We start from the raw sequence: 22772 nt of genomic DNA, 5'->3' as shown, positions 1-22772 counted from the left end.
AGCTCGGATTGTGTTTATTCATACAATCAAACCTGCGGGTCACTGTAAACCTACAGCTTTTAGTTTTAGTTCTCAGATTGATAAATGAAATGTGGAGAAAAACTGGAGGTCTTAGCAAAAACCCAAGTTAACATAAGGCCATTTTCAACCAAAATGATTTACACTTCAAATAATAACCATCAAATCAAGTGTTTTAATGCTAGAGTGAAGCAATGTCAGAACTAAAAGAGCAGCAAATGTCCCAGCAGGGGCAATTAAGTTTTATGTAGCAGACTTTCATTTTACTAAGTGCATTGCAGCATAGCAGGTCAGGGCTTCTGAAGAAAATGGCCCAAATTCCTACAGTGCACTGTAAATCTGTCATTTTTTATTAGCTGTATCACAAATACATATGTTTGATGTGACCATTTCTTAGCAGGTAAGGGACAGAAGTATTTCAATCATCATATCTTAGCTTATTTACTACCAATAACCATGTTTTGTATGTTAAAACTTCAGTATCTCTAAAACTGTTAAATAAAAAAGTAAAAGAAAAAGGCGTTTTCATTCATGTAACTACACCAAACACACTGACTTACTTACAAACTGTTAATAGCAGAAGTGGCACTTCTCTGGTGTAATGTTCACCACTCAAAAAAAAAAACAACATCTCTAAACATAATAACGAAAGCAGTGCATACAGATGAGGATATAAAAATAAGGAGTTTTAATGAGAAAGCTCAAAATGACTAAATAAAAAGCAACTAAATCCTCTTTAAACCTCAGCCACCCACACAGAGGTAGACAAGAGGAGAGGAGAGGTAGACATAACAAGGAAGAAGACCGTCATAATGCAAAGAAGAAAAAGTCGGAAAGAAAATGAGGAAAACTTAAAATGTAGGAGAGATGTTCTCATCAAATAATATATATATACTTATTTAAACCAGACTTTTATGCATTACTGCATACAAGCAATAAAAGAGTCATACTTGAAATGACCTCCTCCACATTACTTCTGTATGATACATTTAACTTTTATCAAAACACATCAGTTATATATTGTATCTGCTCTGTTTTAATTTAAATAACTTATTAAGTTCTATTGAAAACATAGATTTAAATATTTCTTTAGTTTTGTAACTTGCTGCTGCTGTAATGAACTGAGGTTCCTGTGTAGAGCTAATTTTGCATCATTTTGGTTGAATAATGTTACTATGCTGCAACACTCAGCACATCCTTACAGAATCCACAATTTTAGAAGCAGAGTACCTTCTATATACGTCTAAAGTACATGAGTGGAATTTCAGTTCACATCTATGTGTTAGCATTAGCCGCTAGTCTAAAAAGTCATCACCTTTGTGCATGTCTGATGGGTGTACGGCATTGAGGTGTTCGATGCCGACAGCTCTACAGATGACTGAGGGCAGCACATGTCTGGTTCACGAGGTGAGCAGCTCAATGAGATGGGGTGGTGGGTGGTAAAAATCAATTCAATAAAATTCTAAGAAGATTACAGCTGCTGTGGGTCAATGTTCGGCCAAGGTGGCGCAGCGGGATTCATGCACCAACTTTATTTACAGGCCCCCCAACCGTACGCAAACACACACACTCAATCCAAATGGGCTTAGTTCGGAATTTAAATTTTAATGCCTGCTTGCTGCACTGTTGTTGAAAACTTTGTGGTAAAAAAAAAAAAAAAAAACACTTCATTTAGTGCATTAGATTGTGGATATCTGAAACTCTCGTTCTGAGGAGGAGGAAATGTGTCACAAATATCTGCAATACGATCAATTTTTAAAATGGCACTTCATTTATTTCTAAGAGATTAAAGGTGTTGAAATCTCTAATCTTTAGTACAACTGAAATTAAACATATGTTGGAAAACAATTTCCGTTGAAATGAAATTTTGAAAATATTTTTCTTTTCAACCCAGCAGAAATATCAGTTAAAACATTTTAAACGAAACAACTAATTACATGTATTGACTTCAAAGTGCAAAAACTGAACCAGGGTATCATTTGTTCCCTGCCATGTCTGTGTTTAAATGTGTGAGAAGTCATTCTCACCTGCACATATTCCTCCTTCTGCGTAGTAGCCTGCTGGACAGACGGACAGACAACGGCCAACATGAAGTAAGGCTTTTGGGTCCCTGCAGCTCCCACAATGATCGGGATCCCCCAAACAGGACAAGCAGTCTGCATGGCACTGAGCTGTAGAAACACATTTCATTGTTTTTACCAAGCATAACTGCCACCTTGTTTTAAACTAATTCTGTCCAGAGCATTAGGTGCAGTCAGATTGAGTTAGATGTACAGGAGTAGAGGAAGTTTTAATGTCTCCAATGTACCCAACTGGGAGTTTCTGAGTACATCCACAGCGTTCTACTGTCAGTCCAGACCTCCACTGCTGCATTTTCTGATGAAGCCTGTAAGTGCTGTCTCAGCCCACACTGGTTCCCAATTGAGCACAAACCTGTTTGTTTCATTTGATAACCAGCTGCACTCAACAGTCCCTGTTCAATAAGTAGGCCAGTGTGTTAACAACAGATTCATTGTTTAAGTTTTAAGACACAAATAAAAGCATTTAAAAGCTCAAGTCTACAAATGGTAAAAAAAAATAAATAGAATTTGACATTTTTGCATAATTTAAATCCTGCCCAAAACGCTCTCATCAGAGATTGCATAGAACTGAATGGAAGAAGCCTCTGTGACATCACTCATTCGTTTGTAAACTGCTAATTTATAGCCATGAGTTTGGTATTCAGGCATCACCATGGTGGCCTTTCTGGAGCCAGAAGTGACCACACTTGGACATAATGTTGATTTGGATAGTAATCATAAAAGTTATGTATGTTTTCAAAGACAATAGAAACATCCATCCATTTTCTACACACGTTTATTCCAGTGTTGTGACATTGCAGAAGCTTATCGAAACGATGCCACAGCGAATGCGTGCCGTAATAAGAGAGAAAGGCGGTCCGATGACATACACTGTTAACCCGAAAGTTCATTCTATGCAAACAGTTTGAGTGAATACCACTTTTAAAGGTTAGTTTTATTGCATTACTTAAACAGTATGAGTATATGAAGAGTGTATGAGACAGTCAATAGGTGTACTCATTTTTGTAAGTTTAACAAACTTAAACTATCAAGTTTTACCTCACACCACATGCTGCCCTGTTGTGATTGGCTCAAAACTCAAGACAAGTCTGTGCTTGTCCGTTGACGGCTACAGAGAAAGTTGCGCCATTTTCTAATTTACACAGAGCAATTTAAGGTCTTTGCACTTTGCTTGCTCCTTGGACAATACAGGCCTGCATTTTTCTGTTTTAAGCAAGTTTGGACGCTTTTAAAGGACATTTGCCTGCCGTCAAGAGGATATCATTTCTGTCTGAATGAGGTAAGATGTTTTCTCTGTTCTAGTATTAGAAACTGCTGGAACATTGTTAGTTTGAAATGTGTACATTTGAAATTGTGTAAATTTGAGGATGGCTTAGGTAAATTTTGAGCGTTGGACAATTGCAATTGTGAATTTCTTGAACCCTGTGTTGCCTGAATGTCAAAATTTCATTTTCATATTTTTCAGGTGTACTTGGAGTTTAACAGGGTTGTTGGTAGGAATCTTAAAGAAGAGTTATTTGGTGTTCTTGATGGTTTGTGTCCAAGCTTGATGGAAATCTTCAAGAGGAAGACAGGTCGGATAGGCAAGCAGTTAGCTGACCTGTTACAACAGACAACGGTGGGTTGATATTTCTGTTTTTTCTTGTAATGATATTGATGGTTAGTTCTTACATATTACAAAAACTAATACTTCTCCCACCTCCCCTTGTGGTATTTCTCTATATGAACAAATGAACTGATATAAGATATATTTCTTGTGTTATATCTCTTTGCAGAGCACTGAGCCAACAGCCATCAGATGCCTTGTCCTGAGAGGACTGCCAGTGATTCTTGGGGATGATGCGTCTATGTTCTTTAAGAGCAGTTCGGTGAGTAAAGTTTTTTGATTAGTGATTGGTGTATTTCTAATATTGCCTTTAATGATCTACACACACTTATCCCAATAATAACTTGAATGGAGAATAAACTAAAAGGCTCAAATTAGGCCACTAATACTCAAAAAACTGTGTGCTTCTCCCTGGTCAGCAGCACACTTGAATAGTAATTAAACCTTTCTCTATTCTCTATTTCTCTATCACATATCACATTGTCCAATATACCACCTATTGTCAAAACATGGGATCTACACCACAACAGACACCTATACATGAACACACAAAAAATGCCTCTAATAGCTTGTTTAAACAACATCTAAAATAAATCCACTGTGAATTATGAAAATCACAATATTTATGAAGACCACACAGCTGATTGCAGACAAATTGCTGTTAACCTGAATATTCTCCTTTTGTCTTGTTTCTTGCACTATAGAATCTTAATGAGGGAGACTGTGGACATTCCTGTGGGAATCCTCTGCTATGAGGACACCAGCGCTGCAAGCCCAGCATCGCCACAACTATTTCGCACAGCATCATTGTTAATACATATTTGTTGCTTTGATGTGTGTTTAAATAAAATAAATAAAATGTACTGCATTGTGTGGTCATTGACAAAAGAATAATTTAATTGGAATTTATTATTCCATATATAATATTTAAAAATTTAATATAGTCATAGATTTAATAAAACTAGAATTTTAAGTGTATTTGACTTATAATATTAAGTTTTGACCATTGTACTTTTAAGTAGACTCCACTGTACTTTTCTATTGTGATTACTTAAACCATTTAAGTGTATGTAACTTTAAAAAACTATTTTACATTTAAGTTGACTATACTTAAACAGATTAAGTTTCTCTACTGTCAATAACTTAAACCATTTGAGGCAATCACTTGACACAAATGGTTTAAGTACAATCAACTTATCCGGGTTTACAGTGTATCAGAGGGTGTGAGGTTTCTTTTGGATGGGCACTGCATGTTCATGGAGAACATACAGTGCAGGTTTACAGTGAGGTGGTAAACAGTCACATACAGTAGAAAAGTTTTGCATCATCAGATTTTGGAAAATTTTACATTCTGTCAACACAGTAGGGCTGTCAAAATTGCTCAAAAATGACATTTGAGGGGTGGTCCGTGGCGTAGTGGGTTGAGCAGGTGCCCCATGTACAAGAGGCTATAGTCCTCGCTGCCCCGGTTTGAGTCCCACATTGTTCCCCCTCTTTCTGCCCCCTGCTTCCTGTCTCTCTGAACTTTCCTATCCGTTAAAGGCATAAAAGCCCCCCCAAAAAAATTGAATTAAAGAAAAAAAAGAGGTTTGAATATTTCCTCTAAAAAAAAAATCATATATTCGAACTTTTCGAATATCTGTATTTGCGCATTATGTCAATGATGCGCATACGCATCCGGGGTGCGTTGCGTCATCCGGGGCTTTCGATCAGCCAGACTGCTGAAGTCTGACTGCTTATAGTTGGAGTTTCATATATTATGCCATGCTCATTTGGGTGCACATTATCAAAATGTAACCTCATGTTGCTGGTGTTCGAATGATAAGCTAACTGTAGCTTGCATACGACTTTGACTCGAGGCTCCACAATCTTTCCATCAACCGTCCAAAATCCGAAGTATTTCCAGACAGGGCTTTTCATATTTTTGGGGGTTAAAATCACTTTCTCTGCACCCACGGTCGAGTTGGGCTCTGAACTTTCTGCTATCTTTGTGTAAGTCAACTTTCAGCAGTGACGCTGTGCCAGACAGTGCGCCTCCTGCGACCTGTCCCTGACCCCGTCGTGCAGTGCGCCCACTCGCAAAGCAGACAGCTGCGCCGCGGCTGCGTGGATGTGTGTTTTTCCACATTCCAATATTAATTTGCAGCACAAAGGTTGCAGCACAAACATGTAAACAAATAAATAATTTAAAAAAAATCTCTGCAGAGAAATACACCACCGCGTATTTCTAATGGGTCATAAGTCATCGATGACAAGGTCTTACTGGTATGTTTTTCTTTTATTGAGGAATATTCTACTTGGTATGCTTTTAAATAAGTAGGTGATAAGGTAAGAGGTACATGACACTTTTACATTTTGAAATATGTTTATGTTTGCAGCTCAGTGCTGCGATTCTTTTGTATTTAATCATGACTTTCCAAAGCATAGATCTGCATCTAAAACACACACTGTGAAATTAAAAATGTAACTCACCAACTCGAACAGGGAAAAAAAAAAAAAAGAAAGGAAATTAAAAACCGTCTTCACCGGAAAGTAAAAATTCAAGGATGACAGCAAGGAGGCTGTGGTAACAGAACATGCAAATGAAAGCAGCGGCTTGTCAAACAATATGCATGGCTGCTTGCACATGTTTCCACGGCGATTGCTTCATTCATTATGTGACTGTGTTAAGTAAATAAAGAGCTTGTAGAAATGTGTCTTTGAGATTATATTAATGTGACAGCTGTGGAAAAGGTTAGAGGGAAAAGACAAGCGGAAGAGTAGAACAGGGTAGAGAGAAAAATTAGATGCAACCTTAATGGCCACAAAGACTGTGAATTGATGCCTCATTCTCTCTTTTTGACCTTACTTTTCATCCCGCTGTCCCACTTTTTACTAAAGAGGTGAGAGCACAACTTGAGCTGGGGGGAAAATTAAGAGAATACGCCAGAGAGGAAGGAGATTGAGATACTTTGCTGTGTATGTTCTGGCCCACTGACCAGCTTTTTTGCCAATAAGAATCTCAGTCAAGTGTTTATCTCTATCACCCAACCATCCCTGTCCTGAAATCTCTCTGGAAACAGTTATTTCCTGTATGTTAAACAGTTGAAACAAATGTGTATGCTTTCATATATAAAAAAAACTGTGTAGATACAAGATAATTTCTTGTTTGCCTTGACAGCTGAGAGTGAACCAGAATAGAAAATGTTCTCACACATCACAAGTTCAGTAGTCATATGCCATGAATCTTTCACAGAGTACTTTCATTTCCTCACAAGCAGAGCAAGCCAGGATCCCTGATGCACAAAATTAAAAACTGATGCCGAGATTAACAAATGGATGAAAACAGCTTATCCGGGCTTGTTTAACTGTACCACCTGATGAGAAAACTATCCCTCTGTAAAATGGCAGATGTAACATTTGACAGGCTTGTCACTATTTGGTTGCTCACAGACATAAAAAAAGAAAAGAAAAAAAGCACCACCTGCCAATTTAACTGTTCACAGAAGCTTGACCTCCAACAGAGTCTGGCAAGCTGCCACAATATCTTGGAAAATAAGCCAACCTACCAACCGGAGCCCACATTTGGCTCGGGATTTGTGGTAATTTCACACCCTGATTCACGTTAAAAAGGCGATGCGCCATTCAGTTACACACAAATGCACTCTGCTGCCAAAACTTCAGTAAGAACAATTTATGTGAGCCTAAAGGCAAATCAGATCCATTTAGTTTGTCCCAACTTTCTTGATGAAATATCTGTGAGCGGATTAAGTGACTTCATTGTGAGCTGGACAGAAATTAGTGTCAGAGCCCAAACTTATCAAACATCTCAGACTCCCTCCAGGAACTTACAATAAAATTTAATCAGTCCTACTTCAGAGTGGGACTTAACTTATTTATCAAGCTTCTTCAACTTTTAGCTAAGAAAAGTCTCTGAATTATGAGTGGCTTTAGGAATTAGGATAACGCAAAGAAAAATCAAATATATATTTACTTTACGTATGTAGACAAGACAACAAGCAAGTCCATTTTGTTCATTTAGGCTGAAAAATCTAAATGAAAATCAAGCTTTAAACAAATGATAATATATGCCAGTTGTCTATTTACATACTGGGCTAAGTAACCAGCAACAAGCCAATAGTTTAATGCCTAAAAAGAAACAAAGTTAACGTAAGAACTACAAGAAAAGCAACTTTATACTTTAACATTTTTGGGTCTTTTCCTGTGAAGTCCCCTGACCAACACTGACTACATTCCTGCCCTCAACTCTCACCAAATGTTTGCACTAATAGAAAGTATATGAAAGACAGATGTAGCCATCCTCTGTCCAAAACTAAAGGCCAGTATGGAAGCATCATAAACTTCAATATCAATACCACTGATAGCTACTGCCACCAAAACTGAAAAAACATAAGCTTTTCTCAAAATTCATTATGTAATTTTTCTTCTTAAAGCACGGATGGCTGTTTGTCTCGTTCGTCTCTGTGTGGCCCTGTGATGGACAGTCAGCAGTCCAGGGTGTACCCTGCTCGCCCAATGACAGCTGGGATAGCCTCCGGCCCCCCGTGAGTTGGATTAGGCGACTATAGAGAATGGATGGATGGATTTTTCTCATGGTCCTTCATAAACTCATTAAATATCTTCATAGATATCAGATCATCTGGCATCTGATATATCATTGTGAGAGCTGGCTTGTATTTATCTAAAGTGTATTCGACTATTTAATGTTTTCTGTTAACTACCTCTGTAGTTTGAGAGGGGCTGGTATTAAGATGATTTAAATGAAACTGAAAAATGATTTGCTCCCAGCTTACATAAGAAATTGTGTAATTGGAGGCTGAACCATCAACAGTATCTGTACTGCATTATGTATTATTTGTCTGCTTTCAAGTTGAGACGACGTTCTTCCTCCAATAACTTTCTATTTGTTTTTAATAACAGTAATGCAACCAAGTGAACGTCACGTCTTGACAGCTCTAAGAAGACTAGAGCACCTCTGTAGTAATAAAAATAACTTTACAAATTTTTAATTTTTTTTCCATTATTTCTAACTATTGCTTTATTAGTTTATTATACTTTAATAACACCTAATCTACATATTGACACCAATGTCCGAGCTGGTTCAAGGGAAAATGCACAAGGGAAGCTCACATTTACAGCCTTCCCCATGGGACCTGGACACAGCACAACTCCAGGTCATGGTCCTCATGGGAGAGCAGCCCAATGAGAGAGGAGGCTACTGACCTTTGGGCCTAAGACAGCCATGATTAATAGGCTTAGAGGAAGATTTATGATTCAAGCAGGAAAAGAGGCTGACAGAGACAGGAAGCATATGTTCTATATTTTTCTATTATTAACCACAAGCTAAATGCACTGGAGAAATCCAATTCACTGCCAGGCAGGCAAACTGATGGAGGTTTAATGAGTGAACACATTCAGCATCAGTACATAAATTTTAAGTAAAAAGAGTAAATCGTGCTGAAATCACTTTGAGTTCAAACATGCATATGCATTATGGTGCAAAATGGGGGTATTTAATCCCTTCCTGCATATTCCAACGTTCAGGCTTAGAGGATTAAAGTCCTCTGACAGACAGTGGAAATACTGCCTTCTGTTTTAAACTGTGATATTTTCCTCCGTTACATTACAGGTATGTATACACAACATGTGCAAACCAAAGAGACAAACAAAGACAAGCAGAAGAGGGAGCTGATAGGGGTTAGGGAGATGGTGAGGAAAAAATGTACTGAAGAATCATATCAGCTGTTGCAATTAAGATTTAGGGTTGAAATTTTAAGCTGATTTACAGAAAGGAAATCCTGAACCATAGCTAAAGAAATCTTGCAGCATCAGACCAAGCATTTGACCAAGTTTGTGCTCACAAACAAGGAATTTGACTCCAGTTCCCTTTCCTCTCTGCATGCAAAAACATAAACACAAAAAAAACGCCTTAAATAGGGAACATATACACAGGAAAAACACAAATACGGGAAGAAGATAAAAATAAAGTAAAAACAAGTTATAGAAAAGTCTATAAAAAAAAACTATAAAAAACTACAACTACAAACTATTGTTGTAATAGTGCAAATGTGCACTGCCATGAGACCTGAATGGTATGACAGTGGCTTGTTGCACAGTGCTCATCACAGCCTGGGGGAAGAAACTGTCTCTGTGGCAGCTGGTTCTTAGTTTCTGTGCTAACTCTCAACAGAGTTGGGGACATAAAAAATTATCTGGTTCTTACCATTAGGTAAATACAACCTCAGATGAGCAACACGTGACATATTGCAGTATTAGAAAGCCTCTTCTCTCTAAAAAGAGCATGGCAACACAGCTTAAGTTTGCAAAGGTTCATCTGAACAAACCATAAGACTTCTGGAGCAGTGTTCTTTGGACAGATGAGACCAAAAGACATATGGCTTAGGTTATTATTGCCATATCACTAAATACAGGCCAACTGTAACTGGGGGATTCCACCGGGGACGCAAGTGCTGCGTAACGGCTGCGCCACGGTTTTGCTCCGTCCTCTGCCCGGCATCAACCACAAGACTTCTGGAACAATGTCCTTTGGACAGATGAGACCAAAAGACATATGGCTTAGGTCTGTATTTATTGCTATATCACTAAATGCAGGCCAACTGTAACTGGGGGATTCCACCGGGGACGTAAGTGCCGCGTAACGGCTGCACCACGGTTTTGCTCCGTCCTCTGCTCAGCGTCAATTCCCACCGGGCGCGTAACGGCAGCAGAGCGATGGCTTGCGAGCCAGCTGTATTCACGTGAAATCCCGCGATAAACTGTGTATAAAGGAAACAACAACAACAAACAGCTTACTTTGCTTCTCCAACGTGGAAGAACCTGCTGATCTGGCCATCTATCCTCTCCTTGTCTGCTTCTATCATACGTGTGCTAGTCAGTTTCTATATTTGTCTAATTGTAGTTTTATTTTGAAAGGGGGCGGACGTTTATTTTGTTGATTCTGTGTCGGATTTCCTGTGCTGGTGCAATCTGCTCTGTTGAGCTTAAAGCGTTTCAGAAACGGCTTCATCAAAAATAGAAAAGCAACGGAATGATAGCGAGAGACGCTGCTCGGGCGCTGCTCGGGCGCTGCTCGGGCGCTGCTCGGGCGCTACGCGGTGCGCCCGGTGGGCACACTCTCATTGAGTAGAGTGGCAGCGATCAGCTACGGTGACGGCGGCGCAGCCGTTAGGCAGCCGGTGGAAATTGGTCTTAATGACTTAGAGAGACACAAAGTGTCCCAGTCTGGAAAAACATCATTAATTTTGTGATCTGGCAGTATTTCTCTGCATGGAAATCCTTCTGGCTGATTAAGACCTTATCAGAGCCCCTGTTGTTTCTCAATAGAAAAAAGGCATTCTGGTAATTGCATAAAATCTGAAGTTAAGTGGAACGTGTTTAAAATCAGATGAAGAGACAATGTTATCTGAGTGTAAGAATGTAATGAAGATCACAAATTCACAACAGAAATCACTGATGGAAGCTGTCAGAGTGTTTGCTGTCAAGATGAAAAGAGAAAAAAAGACTAATAAATCAGTGGAAGGTCACTGAACATTTTTTGTCTCATTCAGACACATACATATCGCACAGAGCATCTTCCCAGCATGTTAACATACCCTGGTGGCACTCGGGGCAGCATTGGCCTTCATGGACGACAGCCAGGGTGCCTGGTGGGCAAGTGGGGCAGGAGCTCAGATAACAAGTCACCTGGGCATCACGGCATTCACACTGGCGACAGCTGCCATCGGTCCAACGAGCCAAGTTCTGAAATAAGACAGAGGACATTCTTAATTAGACCTCAACTTAGTGAAAGCAGAGACTGAACTGGTTTTTAATTTTGTAGAGAATGACTCGCATTTAAAAAGGAGGCCGCACAGACCTGAATTCTAATGTGTAAGTTCTAAAAGAAGCATGACAGTGGACTAGAAAAGTCCTGAGTGTCATGCTATTTGAGGCCATTTGAGGCCATTTGAGGACAGAGTGAGTCGGGAAAACACAAGGGTCTAATACTGTGTTTCCCAACCGGGGGTACTGCAGGGGGAGTTTTTTTTTTTTGGTTTTTTTTTGTGCAGCTGTTTCACATTGTCCCCAGATCTAGCAAAGCTGATGAAAGACAAGCAAGCTCAAGTGTCTCACTAAATTATACTACAGTAGTGAGTATTTTGATAAAGGTTTTGTTTCAGATATTAACTATTAAAAAGCACTTTTATGGAGGACTGTTTACGAAGGAGACTCCAGTTTTGTGATGAATGTTACATGAGTTAGGCCTGTTAATGTAATCTTAAAAAGAGAGAGAAATGAGTTATGTTCATGTATTCTTGAAAAAAAGAGAAATGCTACTTGTTTAAGTTAGATAACAAAGGAAGATTATTTTGATTTAGTATTTATACTATTTTGGTTAATTATTTATATTTCAAGAAAATGTTTTTTATTATTATGTTGAATTCAACTGAGGTTAAAAAAAAAGAGAGAGAAAGCCTGAGAATTTTATGTTCAAGTTAAGGATATTAAATAAAATGATTTTCATGTAATAACCACTGTGTTGCTCTACTTTTGGAGAATCATCGCACGCGTTGTATGTGTGAGGGGGTACTCGTGGTGTGACAAGAAGGCTCAGGGGGTACTCAGGCCAAAAAAGGTTGGGAAACACTGGTCTAATAGACGCACACAATAGAAAAACACTGGTCTTAGAAATCCTAAAAACCTTTCAAACCTTCTTATAGCTCACATTCAGCCTATGCACTTCAGATTGCGGAAATGAATCACATCTATTCTGACTGACCAATAACTAACAAATGGTAAGATTTAGCTTTTATCACAGGTCTCCCATCTATTAAAAACTCGTCTCTAAGTGCCAGGAAACGCATGGCCTTGATCGACTGAGAAAAGTCATTAGCAACCTTTAGGATAATTCATTTGATCAAGTTCCACAGAAGGAAACATCTTCTCTTCAATATTATTTATTATTTATCCATTAGAACATCTGGTCACCGCTAAACAACTTTAATACATAGAAAGCATATTTCCAGCCTTTTCAAGGTTTTGGTTAAGTTTTTTACTAGTTTTGAGAAAACTGGATATATATCATATATATATATATATATATATATATTATCCAAAGTATGCCGAAATATCATGGACAGCTCCACTTTTTCTGAGACAATGAGAAATTAGACACAACTGTAATCACGTGACCAGACACTTAAATTCTTTAATGGCCATGTATACAAAGTTATGAACAACCAGGTTTCTCATGTTCTGTGTAAACAACAAATCTTGATCATGACAAAAAAAACAAACTAAAACTGAAACTGAAACTCTGGATAGTAATGTTCATGTTAACACACTCGGTGACTGTACCACCTAACTAACGGGCCTGGAGTTGGCCTTCCTCCCTGGTACAGTTAGCCGGCAGCTCACATTACCAACTTGTTTGTGTTTGCTTGTTCGGTCGTTATTCTCTAACTTGTAATACCATTGTCCCATTAGGGCCAATCATGACTTTAAGTAAACAAGTGAAACCATGTTTATTTTAAATTAGTCTCCTACAAACAGCTTGGCAACGTGCCTTTACATCAATCTGAAAGTAGCCATTATGTAAACATAGTTTAATATTTTTATTCATTAACATTCCAAGCTGTTACTTTCCGAGTCCCTTGGGAAGTCAAACGAGCACTCATCCCCATCACAAACTCAAGCCTATAATATTTCAGGACAGTCTAACTGATGTGCACATCTATTAAGGCATTTAACAAGTCTGTGATAATGTACCTTTTTTTTTTTTTTTTTTTTTTTTTTTTTTTACTGCTGATAGAATAAGGTCCTCAGGCAGAAAAATAGCAATCTATTTGAAAAAGACAGTTCAAATACACTCACTGTGAGCTGCAGCCTTGGCTCACTATCCAGCAGCATTTCATGAGCATTCCCCTCTGACTGAAAGTGTAAAATATTAAAGCTCTGCATATTTTTTACCAGCATGAAACCATGAATAATGAAGGTGATTAACCTCTAAAAGATTTGGGCAAAAATATTACAAACAAAAAAACATTTTGTTATCTGTATAACACATCATTTGATTGCTCTGTCTAAAACTTATTCAATCTTTCTGCAATATTAATTCTCAGTGTTTAGAGTTTGTATTTTTATACTTACACAGCTTAACATTCATGTATTTGTTTGCTTGTCTTCTGCATTTAGACTTCATTCATTTTTCTTTTTTCTTCCGAGAAGGAAAGTTTACTGAAGCCCGATGTCTTTGTCTTTCCCACTCAGTTTCAATTTCTTTCCTAATTTTGCAACTCTTCTCTGTTGTTTCTCATGTTTCATTAAATCTAGATGTGTCATAGAAAAGTACCTTGTAGGATTTCCCCTCATAGACACAGGACGGTTTCACAGAAGAACACTCTGGGCAGCACTTCTCCGGCAGGTGAACAAGCTCTGATTCCTACAAAACAGTGAAATAACAAAGTTTTCTTTTATTTTCAGTATACAAATCAGAAACCACCATCATAACATGTTAACCTTATCAAATTATCATTCAAACTTCCTTCATATAATCTTAAATAAAAGGACAGCTATCTCTATAGTGCAAACCTTGTGCGTCCATGACTTATAAGATGGTGGGAGTGTGAAAGTATGTCTTAAAGGTCAAGTGTGAGAGACTCAGTTCCACTTATGATAAAGCAGCCAGTTGTAACTAGCTGAAAATGTTTTAAAGCAGTCTTGAGAAATAGTTTTCTGCAGGTCTTTCAAAGTTTTTCTTTGGACATTGGCAGCTCTTTCAAACCTTTTCAGTCCAGTCCTGATCATTTTCAGAGAAATGGGTTTTTTGTTTGTAAAGCCACCTAACACTGACCTATGAGTCACTTAAGCATTTAAAGGCATCAGAAAGGACAATTTAGCAAATAATCCATTTCAAATTGTATCTTAAAGCACTTTGCTACAAGAAGCCTGTCAGAAAGACACTGATTTCTTACCATTTCTTTAGTTGCATCTATAAAAAAAAGTTCATAACAGATAAGTATCTCAGCTTGTTCCCAAAGAGCTATTTGCTGAAAACTTGGGTATATCTCAACATGGTATGCAGTGTAACCTTAAACATGAGGAAACTGTACAAGTGGAGGATAAAATAAGAAGTATCAGACGAAAAGTTGGACAAAATCCAGCCAAGAACTGACATAAGACCGAAAATATGTATTTAGACCTAAAGATGATCCATCAACTGTTCACTGAGTCCTAATTAGAAATGGGCTCCATGGAAGGGTGGCTGTCAAGAAGCTGTTCTTAACGAAGGGAAACAGGGAGAAAAGGCTGAGCTGTGCGAAATGACACAAGAAGGGGACTGAAAAGGAGGGATGAATCCTCCCCAGAGCCCGGACCTCAACATTACTGAAGCAGTGTGGGATCATGTTGGCAGAGAACGGAACAAAAGGCAGCCCACATCCAAAGAAGAGCTTTGGGATGTCCTTCAAGAAGCCTGGAGAACTATTCCTGAAAAATACACAAATGGAGGTAAAGGGAAATGTTTGGTTTGTCCACTCTGGGCTACTGTCGGAACATGGTGCAATATGTTAGACTATGTGACTTTGAAAGGAGGAGAGAGTAGAACATTCATTTCTAAATGTCATCTATGCATATTGGATATTTTTGGCTTTTAAAGGTCGTTGACAAGCCAAAAAAAAAAACCAAGGGATGTCCTCACTCCAGACACCGTAACAGTATTAGTGCAGAAATCATAAACCTCCTCACTTCTAACTGTACCCCAGTTAGACCCACATGGGTCATTAAATCCATAACCTTGTCTAAACCGTTACTAACACCGACACACACAGAGTGAAAATTGAATTGCTCTGAGCTTTTTAGCAGAGTGACCTTGTTCATCTCGGTTCTGGACCATTTCCAGTTATGCTACTTACAGCTAATGACACTTAGCAGCTTTAATCATCACCCTACTGCATGATTAATGGGTGCTTATTTGGTTGTGAAAGGGGGTATTAAAGCAATATGATTAAATCTCTTTGATGTAAGAAAACCCTGGATGAGGTGTTAAGTCGACATGTGGCCCAGCCCAAAGAGTGTCGCTTTTGGAGATTGGAAGTAACTGTGGGAACTCCAGTTAATAACATTAAGAGATATTTTTTTTCCCCACATAACTGTTTGATACACATTCTCACATGTAGGCTTCTGCTGATCCTTCTATTGTGCTCATTTAAAGGGGAAGTTCGTTTTTGTTTTTTTTTAAACCTGGACCTTATTCCTGGCATAAAATGCGTTCATCTACTCACCGATAACAGTTTGGTGAAAGTCGGCGTCCTTCGTAAGATATTTAGATCACTCGAGATCCGCGTATATCCATATAACGGGAGAGAACAGGCTGCGATGGACCAGGCTCAGCGAGGAGGTGCGTTTGTAAAGGCACCTGTGGGGCTAAAATGACCGGCACAAATCGTGGACAGAGATTGGCAGAACTTTGGGGAAAGAGGGAGAGTTCTGTAAGAATGTGTGGAAGAAGCTACGGGACAGATACGTGAAGGCAAAGAAGAAGGCAGAGACTCCAAGTGGTGATGCCGGGGGCTTCAGACCTTCACCTCTATTGACTGAATTGTCTTGGCTCACAAACTTCGTGAAACACAGAAACACACGAAGCATTTCATCTTCCAGATACTGCAGCAGCATCATTGATGACAGTGTTCCTGCTTCCTGTTTTCTTCTCCACTTGGTTGTAGAGTATTGGTAACCTTCACGTAGCAGCGACACCTCTGTGACGGAGAAAATTGCAACTACTGGCGCATCGACTTGCGCCAGCATAAATAGCCGGCACGAAATCGTGATGTCATCAACACCGCTCGTGCTAACCGACGCGGCAACCATGCTAGAGGCTTTACTGTTGCACTGTAGAAAGCTCCCTATAAGCCCCCCCGATAACCCCCAATAACAACAACACGGCAGCTCTGTGCAATAGTACGCGTTCATTCATTCATTGGTCTTAAAGTATTGGTGAAATAAAGACAGATAATGCCTTATTTAGAGGCTGTATTGTCTCTGCCCTGTTCTCTCCCATTATATGGATATATATGCGGATCTCGAGTGATCTAAATATTGTCATATATATGCCAGAAATAAGGTCCAGGTTAAAAAAATAAAAAATAAATTCCCCTTTAAGGCAGATTCAGACAGTATTATTGGGTTAAAATGGGATTCTTATGGGAAGTCTTGTAGGTGTAACATCACTGTCACACGGTGAGGTCAGGTTGGGGTTTTTGTCTTGTCTCCATGTTTTGTCATTTCCTGTTTTATTTTGAAAAGTAACTCTCCTCTTGTTTCAGGTCACTTGCCCTTCCTCATGTGTCACCTGTTGGAGTGTCTTCCCTGATTCCTGATTGTGTCCACCTGTTTCCCATTACCCTCATGTGTCTTATAGTCTGCGTCTCCCTTTGTCTTGTGCCTGAGTGTTTCGTCTTTTCGTTCACCCAAGCCTTCCATAGTCACAGAGATTCCTGCCTTGTTCGTGCGTTCCTAGCCTCGATTTCTAACCTCCTTGCGAGTGATTTTTTTTGTTCATAAGTTTGATAATCTAGTTTAAGTTTTTCATAGCCTTTTGATAGCCTCCTTGCAAGTGATTTTTTTTTTTTTTTTTTTTTTTTTTGTTCATAAGTTTGATAATCTAGTTTAAGTTTTTCATAGCCTTTTGATAGCCTCCTATAGGAGTGATTTTTTTTTTTTTTTTGTTATAGATTACATTTCTCGATTTTGTAGAGCCTCCGGTTTAGTAGGAGTGCATTTAGTTGTTTTTGTTTTCCTCTTTTATTTTATAAGTTATATATATATATAGAAGTGTATTTTCATAGCTTTGTTTTATCACGTCGTAGTGGTGGTTGGAACATCTGAAATAAACCCTGCCTATTTGGATTTTCTGCATCTGAGTCCTCCTTTCCAGCCCCGTTCTGACAATCACCTTGGTGCAGCAGGTTTTGTGTAAGCACAATTCATTCCAATCCTGAGCTCCTCTACAGATCATTAGTTTCATCTTGTCTGTTAATTTACCACGTCTTTATTAAGTGATTATCTGTGACAGAAACCGTCAGCCTCAAACCTTGAATGATCACCTTTACACTCATTCCATCCAATCTGTGAATTTAAACTGGTCCATTTCACTGCAGAAAACATAGGAAATAGTGAACAAAACAGCACTGACATCTTCCATTAACTTTTTAGTAGGCAGGAAATTGGTTTCTGGGTGCTGACATGTTGCATTTTTTGGAACAAGAGTTTGAGGGGGGTGAGAGGTTAAGTGGGCAGAATCAGTAAGAAAAGCTGCTTAAAAATGTCTGAAAGCAATAATAATGCTGTCTACCTAAAGTGAATTCTAATGTCTTTCATTCTAAATCACTTTAATAATAACAAAACTACAGCAGGGGGAGGGGGGCATGTTAAACAAAGAATTCCAGTTTACCGTAAGTTGAATTCATGGACTTGACATGAGCAGTTATTGCTTTGGAAGATTAAACTACAACTAAGGTTAAAGGCTGATCTGATATATGGGGGTGCATTTATTTTCTGCTTTGTGGCAGCTGCCCTTCACAACTGTTTGCTTGTCTCCTACAATCCGTGCTTTCATATCATGCATATTTATACAGTGAAATTCCAAATAAATATCCTTTCATTAACAGTTTTTTTTTTTTTTTTCATCAGTTTTGGGTCACTTTCAAAGCACTTTGAGACAGTCTCTCTGCTCTAATAAAATCCTGATTCTATAAGCACAGCATCATCTGACAAAATGACCATGCCAAAGATGCCATAGACAAAATCTGTACAGGTACACAATAATCACAATTTCCTCAAACTGTGTGAGCAGATCACAGGTTCTTTGAAAGAGTACAGACGAGGCAGGGAGCTTCATCCTGTAGCAGGGGAAAGATATTATCCCTAAAAGTCACTGTTTTGAAAAAAAAGTCACCGTGAGGGTCTGAAAACCAGTTCAATCTGACTTAAGAAAATAAATGAAAGTGGCATGAAAGTGAGTGTAAAGCTTGAACTGAGACTTTCGAGTCAAGTAATATCTCCCTGGTCTTGAGCAAGAATAAAAGGAGAAAATAGAAACGACGGACATGAAGGTAAATTCACACAAAAGAAAAACAACACACGCGGATTCAAACTGTGAAAAAAAATCTCTGCTTCAAGGCTCTTTTAGAGCCCAGTTACCCTCATGTAGCAAAGTTTGACAGTTCATCTGACAAATCAGAGCTCCATCATCGTGATGCCATGCTCCGTGCTCCAATGGGACAGATTATATTGATGCATTTTCAAACATCTAACGCATAATCATAAGCATAATCAACCGAATCTCTGCATGGAAAAAGTACGGCATCAGCACGAAGTTAACCCAACAATCTGCCTCAGAGAAAGCTTTCCTCAGCAGAATCAGACAGCAAGTTAAGTTGTACAGCAACCTTTAAACAAAGCCTCCAGATGAATGTAACGGCATGCAAGTGGAATGTTTGCTTCTGTTCACTGTATTACTGTTTAAACTATTTATTTTTATATATATAATAATGGCAATACCCAAGCAGTTGTGCCTATGATGATGCATTCCTACCCACACTGTATAAAATAAGATCTTGTATATCTGATACTCTGGTGTAAAGCTTCATTAATCTGTGGCACAAATCTTCTGTCAGGCTACCTTGTGTCTCTTTGCCACATATGAACAAACTGTAGTCTTCTCGCACAGCTATCTAAAGTTTCCCGCCCTCACATCTAGTTTCAGCTCTGCCCCTCCTGTTTACACATACATTTCTAACGAATATCTTTTTTCTCTCTGGCTCACCTGTGGGCATTGGACGCGTCCACACTCGGCCTTCCGACAGAGGACCTGACCCTGGTTACAAGTACAGAACTCACAGCCTGTGCTGTTCCACATGTCTCCATGGTAACGAACCGCATCCTGATACAGGCAGCTTCCTTTGGCAGGAGCACATTCATCGCAGCACTGACCGGCACGCTTCACTTTGGTCTCCCCCTGCAAGGAAAGCAGTACACTGGGTTTTAGGTCCGGTTGTGCGTAGTTTTCAAATTCAGGGCAGACAACAGGAATCAAGGAGACACACACATATTGAGCTGTGACACAAGCACATAGAAAGTCGAAGAAAAAATAATGAAAAAGCTGCTTTTGTGCATTTTTCTTTCAGCAAAAAGAGATAACGAGACAAAAAAAAAAGTGTGTGTGCTGCATCATTTAGGGAACACACTGCTTGTGGTTTGAATTAAATTGAATCGAATTGAAAATACTTTATTTATCCCTTGAGGGAAATTCTTTGGCCACAGCGCTCCGGTGCACAAATTACAGATTAAATATAACGAGAGTCACACAATTAAAAATGCCCCAAATTCACAAATTTACAAACAATGTACAAAATAAAATATAAGCATAGAATAAAATAAGATTATAAAATGAAATGTCAGGTGAGCTGGATTATTGTACATGAAGTGAGGAGTTATACAGTTCGATGGCCACTGGCAGGAATGATTTCCTGTGGCGCTCGGTGGTGCAGCGTGCTGTAATAAGTCTATTACTAAAGGTGCTTCAATGGCTGGCCAGCACATCATGGAGAGCATTTGAGGAGTTGTCCAGTATGGATCTTATTCTGGACTGTCAGAGAGTCCAGCTCCTCTCCCACAACGTGGCTGGCTTTGCAGATGAGCTCATTAAGTCTGTTGGCGTCCTTCATCCTCAGTCTGCTGCCGCAGCACACAACAGCGTAGAGGATGGCTCTGGCCACCACAGACTCATAAAACATCCGCAGATGTCCGGCAGAGGTTAAAGGACCTCAGCCGCCTCAGAAAATAGAGAAGGCTCAGTCCCTTCCTGTAAAAGTCCATTCCAGTTTTTTCAACTTTCAGAGGGGTATGGATTTACTGACAGTGCAATGTAACTCTACAACTACTGAGCACATAGAAACAGAAAAATACTTTATTCATCCCCCAATATTTACAAGGACTGTATATTAACAACAACAATAATAATACCAAATTCTAATAAAAATACTACTACTAACTAATAATAATAAATGACTAAATAAATAAATAAAATAAATAATAATATAAATAAATAAATAAATTAAATAAATAATAATGTAAATAAATAATAATATAAATAAATAAATAAATAAATATAAAAAAGAGTTGCAGAGAATTCATGTCATTATAGTAAATTAAAAGTTTTTAGTAAAAGTCTTTTTTCCTTTTTGTTTGTGGTAATTTCCCATTGATGTTTCAGCCCAAAGGTTGAAGGGAGACATGCAACACTTCTGTAAAATATATGCCTTTTTACACCGGTCAAAAACCTGCTCACGTTTATTCAACACCCAGTCCAATAGTCCTGGGTTTTTATTGACTGAGGTTTGGCACAAGATTAATGGGAATACGGCACATTAACTGGCTCGTATTAATTTTCCCAGAATGGGCTAAAATGACATTTTCTTGATGAAAACGCGTTTACTGACAGTATCGTCTCATGTGGAGGCTCTGAAACTGACAGCAGAGATAAGATTGATCCGTTTTTGTCTGACAGCTCGACAGCTATTCTGTTTACCATTGTGTGAGACTGACATCCACAAACCAATCAAATAATGTAAAGGAAACTAATCATTCCGGAGAGCAGTGATTATCAGACTTAATGTTGCCCTGCAGTTACATGTTTCTGGATCAGTGAGTTGGATAAAAGAAGATAAAAACAAGGACTTTAAGTGCTATAGCAGGTGCATCCATGTTTTAAAAAAACAGTTTAAACATATTACTGGGTGTAACAATGATATGTGTTCAATCAGACATGCTCAATAGTTGATGGAGGATGCAGTTTTATAGTTGCAGGCTTACAGGAAAAACTGGTGGAGTGAGAAAAATGTGAAATGAAATAAATCATATGGTGTTTATGGAAAATGCTTGTGTAGTTTTACTTCTAAATGTGGTTTAATTTGATAAACCATTATTAAGTGGGATTGTGTCGTACTTGTGTGGCGTTTTACCTGCAGTAGGCAGAAATCAGAGTGCTCTCACTTGGTAGACAAAGCTAACCGCCTCTCAGAACAGGGCAGTGAGTGAATGTTCTTCATCTAAAACAACTCAAACCATCGCGGTTTCACAGTGGTTTGGAGCCAATGCTGTATTGAAGATTTTTTAACTGCACCACTTTTTTAAAATCATTATTATGACACTATTTTCTGACCTGAAAAACTTTGGTGGTGCTACGCCTCATTGCATGCACCATGACTGCATCTGCTGAGTCCAAGGAAAAGATTTGAAATATTTATGCTTTTCCAGGCTTTTCACTCATTTTTACCATCTCTTACAGGAGCTGGTGTTTTGGGATTAGTGCAATTGGTGCAATTGTCAATCTCAGCTGGTCAGTAGCAGAATAGGTTGGGCAGTCACCATGCATTTAACGATGTGAAGAGAGGTGGACGTTCTTTGGTTGAGGAAATAGAGACAAAGTCAAAAACTGATGTAAAAGTGAAGCAGTGCTAAATTCACTACACAAGGCATTTGGTCAAACTGCTATCAAAATGTTAAGTTTTGATGTTTTTTCTGTCCCCTTTCTAAACTGCTGATCGCTCCCAGTCAGTTCGTCCCTGATTCACCAAACTAAGAGCGCTTTGGCCGCTGTCTACGTTTTTTTAGGTAAGACAACAATTACTTAAAGGTGCTTCACACAATCCCACTTTGAGAGAGAAACAGAAAATCCCTTTAAAGGAGAAATTCGTTTTTTTTTTAAACCTGGACCTTATTTCTGGCATAAAATACGTTCATCTACTCACAGATAACAGTTTGGTGAAAGTCGGCGTCCTTCGTAAGATATTTAGATCACTCGAGATCCGCGTATATCCATATAACGGGAGAGAACAGGCCAGAGACAATACAGCCTCTAAATAAGGCATTATCTGTCTTTATTTCACCAATACTTTAAGACGAATGGATGCATATTATTGCACTGTTAGCTCAGAGCTGCCGTGTTGTTGTTATCCGGGGCTTATGGAAGCTTTCTCCCGTGTCTAGTGGGATGATGTCATCGACGC

The 22772-nt window shown here is 38.7% G+C and overlaps 1 protein-coding gene and 1 long non-coding RNA gene across 2 annotated transcripts in view; one reads left to right on the top strand and one right to left on the bottom strand.

The window, feature by feature from the left end:
- Positions 1 to 22772, bottom strand: part of fras1 (Fraser extracellular matrix complex subunit 1) — a 286644-nt gene that overhangs the window by 162835 nt on the left and 101037 nt on the right. The window contains exons 9-12 of the mRNA XM_075467236.1: positions 19529 to 19720; positions 14057 to 14146; positions 11319 to 11466; positions 2046 to 2189 (exon numbers count right to left, since the gene is read on the bottom strand). Of these exons, the coding sequence (XP_075323351.1) occupies positions 2046 to 2189; positions 11319 to 11466; positions 14057 to 14146; positions 19529 to 19720 (574 nt within the window). The remainder of the gene's footprint in view (positions 1 to 2045; positions 2190 to 11318; positions 11467 to 14056; positions 14147 to 19528; positions 19721 to 22772) is intronic.
- Positions 3680 to 4427, top strand: LOC142381929 (uncharacterized). Its single transcript, XR_012769911.1, has 3 exons — positions 3680 to 3717; positions 3875 to 3967; positions 4410 to 4427. It is a non-coding gene; the product is annotated as an uncharacterized LOC142381929 (long non-coding RNA).

Source organism: Odontesthes bonariensis, chromosome 6, assembly GCF_027942865.1.
Source record: "Odontesthes bonariensis isolate fOdoBon6 chromosome 6, fOdoBon6.hap1, whole genome shotgun sequence".
NCBI lineage: Eukaryota > Metazoa > Chordata > Actinopteri > Atheriniformes > Atherinopsidae > Odontesthes > Odontesthes bonariensis.
This window is presented reverse-complemented; position numbering and strand designations above follow the sequence as displayed.